At 35.3% G+C, this 9,720-nt stretch overlaps 1 protein-coding gene across 3 annotated transcripts; it reads right to left on the bottom strand.

Moving 5' to 3' along the window:
- Positions 1-1,908: 1,908 nt before the first annotated feature.
- On the bottom strand, positions 1,909-9,618 carry aux (cyclin-G-associated kinase). 3 transcript variants are annotated; one of them, XM_081978334.1, is made up of 19 exons: positions 9,374-9,618; positions 9,255-9,316; positions 9,018-9,192; positions 8,695-8,960; positions 7,807-8,029; positions 7,609-7,748; positions 7,429-7,551; positions 7,189-7,376; positions 6,977-7,126; positions 6,770-6,924; positions 6,549-6,717; positions 5,661-6,499; positions 5,393-5,611; positions 5,255-5,272; positions 3,263-3,437; positions 2,999-3,209; positions 2,781-2,942; positions 2,610-2,731; positions 1,909-2,554 (listed from the first exon to the last, which is right to left on the bottom strand). In XM_081978334.1, exons 1-18 carry the CDS (start codon positions 9,504-9,506, stop codon positions 2,621-2,623), a joined length of 3,519 nt encoding a protein of 1,172 aa, XP_081834460.1. In that variant the 5' UTR covers positions 9,507-9,618; the 3' UTR covers positions 1,909-2,554; positions 2,610-2,620. The 3 variants fall into 3 exon arrangements, with proteins under 3 accessions (XP_081834460.1, XP_081834459.1, XP_081834461.1); XM_081978333.1 differs by having other exon boundaries at positions 1,909-2,731; positions 9,374-9,617; XM_081978335.1 differs by lacking the exon at positions 5,255-5,272 and having other exon boundaries at positions 1,909-2,731; positions 9,374-9,616.
- Positions 9,619-9,720: the final 102 nt, after the last annotated feature.

Below are 9,720 nucleotides of genomic sequence, written 5' to 3'. Positions count from 1 at the left end.
CATCCCATCAACTCTGCAGAGAGTGCTGGACGTGCCGGTCCTTCCGGACATCCGGAGGTATAGAGCCCTCTCCTAAACCAGCTGCTTCACCAGGGTACCCGGGTAACCTTACCCTTAGGTCCCGTGGGGTCCAATGTCTAATGGACAAACAATTTCTGGATGAAATAACAAGTCATTCAAATGGGTTCAGAAATATCAGCAACTTTCTACAACTAGCGCTATCTGATAGTGATAGGTAGCACTACTTACTTGTGCTAGTGGTTTTGTATTAGCATAATAGTTGGTCTGAGTAAGTTTTAGGATTTATTCAAGTTCTTTCTTGGAAATGTTTTGGAATATTACAGTTTATGTAAATTATACTACATATCTATAGTTGAAAATGTAGAATATAAAGTTGAAAATTAAATTGGCATTCACCTTAATAACCATAATAAATTAAGCAAAGTTGTAAAATTGTAACACCCCTGTTAGTATGTAGTTACGGTACACACACAGTAACCAGCAGTCAGCAAGTTTAGCATAATGAGGTCGCTAACGAATAAAAAAGATGCACCGTAGCTCGACTATATCACCGAACTCTGGGGTCTTCCCCAGAGGGAGGTCACTGACTGATCTCTGGGTTAGTTTGGGACGCCTCTTGTGTAACGTAAACGTGGAGCATTAGGTGACCAAGTGCCACACCTGAGAATTAGCCCTAGCAAGTGAAATAGTGTGGGCGAGCAGCAAGAGTTGCCGTACCTACTTACTTACTTATTCCCCTCTTGACAAGAGTCTAGGGTTCATTCATCTCCGCTAAAGCGTTCGCCCTCTGTGAACCCCGAAGCTATTCCTGTCCAGTATCCCCCGTCATGATCTACGCCGTCTTGGAAATCTGGGGGTAAGAATATTGTAACTGTTGATGTAATTTCCTAAATAAAGTGGGTTACCTGTAGAATCTTAAGTTTTCTTCCCTCTGAGCTTGTATACCCCTTAACATAACAATATTATTATTGTAATTAAGATATTCAATTTAAAGAAAGATGTATCTCCTGTAATATTTTGATTCAAAATTCCTTTTACGAGATAAACGAGTTATTACGTTTTAAAACTCAAAAAAAGAGGGATATCCGGACAGGCAAAAATTGTAAAATGTTTCTCCTTCAAAAAATAAGTTCACATGTATGTTGTCATTTTTTAAAAGACCTCATCCTAAGAGAATACAGCCCTCTAAAGTTCACAGAAAAATTGTTGTTTTTTTTGTCACAATCTTTCAGACCGTTAAAACTAAAAACCGATCAAATTTGGTACCAATGACTTTGAAACTGATGCTCTTTACCGGGTCTTAAAGCCACCTACAAAAACCCTTCATTGTAATCAATTATCATCCCTTTGAGGAAAGTCCAGAGGTATAAAAATTAATGAAGCTCAAAATAAGTGAACCAGCTTAGAACAAAGTTACTTTGTCAAGTAATGAGTATCAATTTTATAACTACCAATTAACAAAAATTACTAACATAGAATTATGTTAAAATTAATAAGCATCATTTTTGAAGCTGAATTAATAATTTTTCCAGGCGTACATTCTTTTTCAAATTGAACAAGGAATCTATAAAAAGTGTCACTTTGGGAAAATGTCTAGTGACGTAGAAAATAAGGCAGGAAAATGACAAACGTCATCAACATCACATAATGAGTATTAATTTCATAAGTGCTTGTTCCAAATATGATCAAAATTGCTCCAACGGTTTGACAATTATGACAAAAAAACGATTTTTTAAACTGAAATTTGGGGGACTGCATCTTTCTTAGGAAGGATTTTTTACAAAAATGACATAATACATGTAAACTTATTTTTTGATGGGCTATTGAATGGTGAATTATTGACATTTAAAACTCATCAAACCAATAAAGAAAAAAAAAACGAAAGTATAAGTAACATCCATTTACTTTAAAATTTAGAAGTTAACTACATAAAACTAGATTTAAATTCTGGATTATAGGGTAGATGAAATTGTAAATAAATGAACATAAATACAAAACCAGGTGATTCAAAATTCAAGTGCTTTGCAGAATTTTCAATGTTTTATTTGCAGTTTTTTATTGTCTTTTCTGACATTTTCAGCAGCAGTTTGAGTACAACACTAATCACTTGAATTCTGCATCACTTTATATACCTAATTGTCTTAAATAATAAAATTTGACAAATTTTCACATTCACATTCGAGTGTCGACAAAGGTTACACCTTTATGACACAATTGCATCCGATCTTCCCGTACCTATTTCACTCACCGTTACAACTAATAAAAATAAGCAGTCAAGTAAAAAAGAAAATATTTAACAATAATAATATCATACAATTCCTTACTGACAGAAAGGAAGTATTATACTTTTTTCTTCTGTGATAAACATTGCTTTTATAACAGTTTCATATCACTTAAGACCTAGCAAGAAGATCTAGTTCAGGTTGTGATTCGCAATATTTACATCTAAAGTAAGTAACTGAAGCGGGCCCAACTCGCATCTACCACACTCATCTCCGAGTTTATTCAGTACAGCAAACCACAACCAGACGCTCTAAAATCACTAGTAAAACACGCAAAATGAGCTAGATAAAACTGGAATGACCTACAGGCAAAAATTTTAGCTCCCAAACATATTTTGTTGAGTGGCGTCGTTTTCAAAATCGCTCCAAGCGTTATTCAACTCCATGAAAATTAGTTTGGCTAAGTTTTCGTTTTCACTTCCGACTTGCTGTAATTTAACTGTTTTAATAGAGATTTTTTGAGTACGTAATACCCACCTTGTCAGGGTGCACAGCTAAACAAGCTCTTCTGTATGCCTTTTTTACATCGGAAGCAGTTACAAGCTGATGCATCTCGCATTTGTTCCACTTGGTTCCGTCCCACAATATCGTGTGCATCGAACAGAGCAAAGCCCGTATGTTGTTCTTTTTGCCTTCAGCCTAAAAATGAACATTACATTTATTCTTAAAATTAAATTGCTTGTACTCCTACTAACCCATTCCATAACTTTTAATTTTTCCGGATCCATATAAACTGCCAACTCCTCTTTGCGCATCGCATTAATCGTCCTCGGGGTGTTATCTTTTTTAGCCGTAAAAGTATAACCTTGCGAGCCCAATAAGTCTCCAAACACGTCTTCGCTTTTCGGTTTGGATTTCGGGTCTTCTTTGGACTGATTAGTTTTGTTCAATGGCTCGAAGTGGGATCTGGATTTATGTTTTGTCCAGAAATATAGCTAATAGGGCAATAATTTAAATACCTGCTATAGTCAGGTCCTCCCGGTGATTTGACGTGGTGCTGAGGTGTAGTTGTAGCCGATTGGCTGTAAGGTGTGGATGGAATGTCATTGGGCGTTCGGCTACCGCTTGTCGGCGTTACTGATGGTTGATTTGGTTTGGTTTGAGGGGATCCAAAGTTTATACCACTCAAATTACCTAATAGAGAGTGAAATTTACATTTTGAAAATCTCAAAAACGTAAAATATGATGTGGCCCTGCACAAGTGAGAAGGAAAAACGTTTTAACATGTAAGTAATGGTTAAAAAAACATAGTTTTGTAGTAGAAAATACGCAGAGGACAGGGTAATTCAAATTCGACCCTCACCATTGGGATCTCAGAAACCATAAGAGATACGAGAAAGTTTAAATTGGGGCAATTTAAAGCTCAACCAAATGCCGTTTTAAAAATTCAGTCAAAAGAACCTAAACTACACCGAGATATATTACCAAAATTATTAATAGTTCTCAGCTTTTTACATTAAGCTGTAAAGAACAGTTTATTTCCCACACACTTATACAGTGTGGAACGATAACGAATAAATGAGAGCGTGTTGGGAAAAACGCTTGGACACGTCGATTTGTATTTTTAGATGCGCATTTATTAAAAAAAATAAAAATTATATAGGGTGTGTCATGTGACAGTGGCCGATACCAACTTTCTTATTTTAAATACAACCCCCTGTATATTATTAGTTTTTTGGGTTCTTCAGAAAATTCTAGACATAATTCATGTACAATGTCCCATACCTATCTTCAACTGTTTCGGAAATATTAAGTGTTTTCAGATGTATTACAACAATTAACATTAAAAAAAGAAAATTATTTTATTTCACAAATTCGCTACATTACACTCAATACTTATTTTCACGAACATTTTGAACATCTTTTACATTGAAATTAATGTTTTTTTTTTACATTATCTGTGAAATAAAATAATTTTCTTTTTTTAATATTAATTTTAGTAATACATCTGAAAACACTTAATATTTCCGAAACAGTTGAAGATAGGTATGGGACATTGTACATGAATTATGTCTAGAATTTTCTGAAGAATCCAAAAAAATTATAATATACAGGGGGTTGTATTTAAAATAAGAAAGTTTGTATCGGCCACTGTCACATGACACACCCTATATAATTTTTATTTTTTTTAATAAATGCACATCTAAAAATACAAATCGACGTGTCCAAGCGTTTTTCGCAACACGCTCTCATTTATTCGTTATCGAATTTATTCCATTTGGCTGTTCCACACTCTATGTATACAGAGTGAATAATGAAGTCAAAAATGTCATATTTTTTATCAGTTTTAAAAAGAGTTTGTGATATGTCATATATTATTTCTGTTACCTATCGCCAATTAAAAAAAAAACACAAACAACAGATATTTTGCATCTAGCAAGCTGAAGTTATGTTTAGATTCAAATTTGTACAATGGACCAGATAAATATTAATTCATTTATTTATTTCAGATAATAATTAAGGAGGTGTCTGTTTTGAAGGGATTTTTTTTCTCTCTCTTATAGGATGTATAGCCTATTTTTGTAACTGAGAACAATACCTATTCACTTGATCTATGTCATTATAAATATTATAAAAATTTGAATAATGAATCAGCCTTTGGTACTTTCTGCTATTCTCCTGTAAGTCCATATTAAAAATATACGAAAATTATTTGCGTGTTTAATCGTTTATTTTATGATGATAAATAAAGTTAGAATAGAGCATACTATAATATGAATTTTTCGTTAATAAATTACTCAATTTGTTTTTGAAAAACAATATAATTGTTTCCTCCTAGAACTAGTTAGTAAACTAAACACTATTCATGTAGAAACACTACCATGAATAGTGTTTAGTTTACCAGAGAGTGTTTAGTTTGTTAAGATAATAAGGTAAGAGGGAAAGAAAAGTGAATGGTGTATAAATTACTGTATTTATTATATGTTATATATAATTTATATCCAACTTACCTGCACCCGAGTTCAAGTCTAAAGCAATAAAAACAAAATTTCATTCAAGTGGTTTAGCTACAGGAGCTAGTTTAAACTTGACAGTATTTTATTGATAGATTAAAGGTTGTTTGTAAAAACAATGTAAAGCTAACTTACCGAAATCAGCAAAGAAGTCTTTTTTCTCTTCTCGTACGGAAGCTTGTGGCTGCGAAGTAATTTTAACTTGAGGTTGGCTATTCGCTTGGGGCACTCCGACACTATTGAAATTCCCCCAATCACCCAGTAAATTACCACTATCGCCTCCAGGACCTAGAGAGCCAAACGGATCGAACATATCCTTGCTTGAAACATTGGGAGTGTTTCCGCTTGCACCACCTGATTTTAATTATACGGTCTTATTGTCTTAAAGCTGAGTATTTCTCACCTAAACCACTAAGGAGATCAAAGTTTGAGCTTGGAGACGGTCTCACTGTACTTTCCATGGCACTGGGGCCGCTATTTAAATTTAGCAAGTCAACTGCCTCTTCCACTATCCTCACTTCTTGTTCAACCACCAGTAGTTCGTCGACTTCTTCCTCGGAAGCGTCAGCTGCAGGATCGGGAATCAAAGCGGGAGGTGCAGGTCTAACAGGTCTAGGTGGCCTTTGAACAGGTTTTTTACTTGGTTTACTTTTAAAATTGTCTATCGTCTCGTCTTTTTCAATTTGTGATGAAAAGACCGTATCGGCCACCCGTTCAGTTTGATCGGTTTGCCATGGTGCTGGTTGTGCCGGTTTTCGTTCGCTATCACCGACAAAGACGTTCAAAGTAACCGTAAAACCCTGCTGATAATGATCTTGTCCTTCGCTTAATTCATCTAATTCGGATTTGGGAAATCGTAGTGATGTTTCTTCTTCAGGAATGTAACCGGTGTGGAGCTGAATTTGGGCTATTTTAATGCCGGTGGCTTTACCTTGTGTCATTACTCCACCTAATATATTCCTGGCATGATAAATAATAATACAGACGTCTCCGCAAACTGTAGCATTAACTGGCAGCAAACATTTGCCTTCTGCAATATTGTAGAGCCTCATTTTCTCATAGTCTTGCAGGGTGGATAATATACAACGATTCTCGCTGTAGATTTCTATGTAAGGCCTACAGCCATCCCGGACTTTGGTGAACAACGGAATAGGAGTCATTTGAATAGATACCAAGGTAACCGGATTGTAATGCGGATACAATGGAGGGTTATTAACAATGTCGGCCAGGTAGTACAGATACCTGTCAAATAAATTATTATAACAGTTAGAAAAAGTTACAAATAGAAAACCTTAGTTCTGAAGCTCTCATGTTGGGAGGGCAACGTTTCACCGCAAACATTTGCAAGGCATCTTCAGGTACTTCATATAATCCAGAGTATATCATTAAAGCGCAGACTAGAGTTGCTGAAGTCGCTTTGCCGTCAGTACAATGTATTACCACCACATTTCGACTATCTCCTAACAAAACACAACTTTTTTATGTTAGCTTTTATAAGGATTCAGACCGCACCTGCTAAGTACTGATATATGTCCTCACACAACTGGTATATAGAATTAAGTAAAGGTGCTTTAAAGTGATCCGGAAATGCAAAAGAACAGTCAACTATTCGTGCAGAACCGAATTTGGCTTGGTAAGGCCTGTTGGTCAAGTTGTACACTGAATACCTACAAACCAACCAAATTAAAACATACCAAAAATTCGCTAACAAATTCATACCTATAACTGGGATGCCTAGAATCTAAAAACAGTCTTACATCTTCAATATAGTTTGTTTTGTAAGTCGACTCAAGCCCTTCAGACGGATAAGGCATTACTATAATTCTTGAAGTTAGATAATGAATGTCTAAATCGGTTCGACCCATTGTTCTGTAAGATACACAGTTGCAGAACATTTTTTTATGATTTATGAGAAAAAAACTGCTGCTTACTGTTGAACAGTGGCCATAACTTTCGAGCTGGTGTCTTTAAGGTTTTTCAGAAAACTACCGGCTCCTCCTTTTAAAGACGAGAATAACCCAGCCTGTTTTAATGGTTCCGCTGATCGTGGAGGTAATTGTGCGTTTTGGTTAGAGGGCGCTGGCGGTCTCTGAGGTGGTGGGGGAGTTCTTTGGGGCGCCTATAAATTAATTAACAAAAACTCGGTCTGACACACATAAAACGCTACTCACTGGCTGAGACGGTCGCTCAGGCCTAGCCCCGTTAACATGATGCACTGGACTTGGTTGTGCTGAAGGTCTGGGTGGTGGAACTTTATGTGTTGGAGTGCTGTTTGTTAAGCAATCTCCATTACCCTAAATTAAAACAAGCCTATCAAATGTTACAGGAGTTGCATGTTAAACCCAAACAACCTGTTCTTGTTGTATATGAGTAGATTTAATAGGAAGTGGTGCCTTAAGGTTGTATCCTTTAGTTTCTGCAATGGCGGCTAGCTTTTCTAGGATTACCGCCACTGTGGGACGTTGATCTGGATTTGATTGAAAACATCCTTCTACAGAAAACCACCACAGTTGAAAAACAATGCTGAACATGTACATTTAACAGCTTACTGATTATATGATGGAAGCAAGCATATTTGGGGTCAGGAGGCAATATGTAGTTGGCGTTAATAATGCGCAGTTTAGCACTATCATCATAAGGATGTTTCATATAACATAAAGTGTACAAGATGCAACCCAGAGCCCACACATCCACAGGAGGCCCAATAACATGATTGTTCCATGTATCCACCATTTCAGGTGCTCTATACATTGGGGTAGTAAACCTGGCCAACTAATTAAAAAAGCTAGAAGTTAATCTCACTCTTTACCTTAGGGTTATGAGAAAAACAACACTAGATAAATCTAATTATTACTTAATCCCTGATCAAGTTCTTAAAACAATTTGTGGATAAGTGGAATATCAAAAGCAAAACTTTGGTCATTAGTTAAAAAACTGTGAAAAAACAGCTGAAGCCTTCAAATATTAAAAGACACTATAGGTACAACAATACACTTGTCTTTTTTACAACATGTATTTAGCTATTACAAAAAACATGGTACCAGAGGGTGGTATTTTTGAAATGATCAAATTACATTTTTTAGTATTATGTCTTTCATTTAAAAAAATACATCTTAAAAAACATTAATCTTACATAATCAAAAATATTTGTTTTTCTATGTTCCTCATTTTAAAAGAAGGGGCTATAAACATTGTGTAACACAAAATTTGAATGTCCAATATCTTGTGGTTTAATTAAAGTAGCAAATACCAAGAAACAAAACTTTTCAGTTTGTTCTCCTATTTTTTTGCTGGTTGGTATTGTGATGAACTAACCAGTTTTTACTTTATTAATAAATCCAATAAACTGACTATTACACTGACAATATATAAATACCTATAAATTAATATTATACAAAAAAAGAAAACAATAAATAAATACCAGATTAGATACTTACATTATCTTCTAGACTAGAATGCTGATTAGCAGACCATGTCAAATCAGGTCTAAATATTTCAGTTGTGGCTGAACCAAAATCACAAAGCTTAACAGTGTTCTCAGCACTAATAAGCAAATTTTCTATTTTCAAGTCTCTATGCACTATTGCAGGCACTTGTGAGTGCATATGGGCCACTGCCCTACATGTCTGATAAAAAATTGATGTAACTATGTCAGGTTCAAAGGGACTGGTTCTGGCCTGCAACAAATCGACCAGAGAACCCCCTAAAATATTACAAATTAAGTAATCTAATTAACTATTATATTACTGTAATCTAATACCTGGGCATAGTTCAGTGATAACCAGGAATTCAGACTGGCCATGTTGTGTTTGAGATTTATCAGTAAATGAAGCTGAAAAGTATTGTATTATGTTGGGATGTCCCGATATCTTTTTTAGGACGTTGATTTCCTGTATAATATTTTGTTTGGCTTCTTCATCTGCAGCCAGTAACCGCTAGGAACAAAGAAAAGTTTCAATTAGAATAGGTTTTGAGCATTATATTATTAATGTCATACCTTCAGTGCATACTCCTTGCCTGTGGCAATATCCTGAGCGACAAATACAACAGCAAAACCACCTAAAAATTGCTCAATAAAGGATTTCCTTCACAGGATTCTAAATAGAAACTGCCTACCTTCTGCAATAACTTTCTTGATTTTTAACTTGACATTGGATATTTCTATAACTTGCCCTACGAAACTGTTTTCACTCTGACCGTTCGCTGGCCCGCTAAAGTACTCAAACGCTGATTTAAATAAATCACTCATAGTTGTTGGTTAATTGTTTAAAAGTATTATTATTTGATTAGAAAAGAACTTTTTATTTCATTTTTACTGCTAAACAAACGTCACTCCAAATTTTTGACAACAACCTACATAAACACAAAGTTTGACGTTGATGTCAATGACAACTCAGTGGCTGGCGTCCCCTATCTTTAGTTGTTTCATTAATGACTGTGAGAGTGAGAGAGATCACCAACGA

The sequence above is a fragment of the Ips typographus genome, linkage group LG4 (assembly GCF_016097725.1).
Source record: "Ips typographus isolate SLU linkage group LG4, UJ_Ityp_2.0, whole genome shotgun sequence".
NCBI classification, from domain to species: Eukaryota; Metazoa; Arthropoda; class Insecta; order Coleoptera; family Curculionidae; genus Ips; species Ips typographus.
The sequence above is the reverse complement of the archived record's forward strand: the minus strand, read 5'-3'. Positions and strand labels throughout refer to the sequence as shown.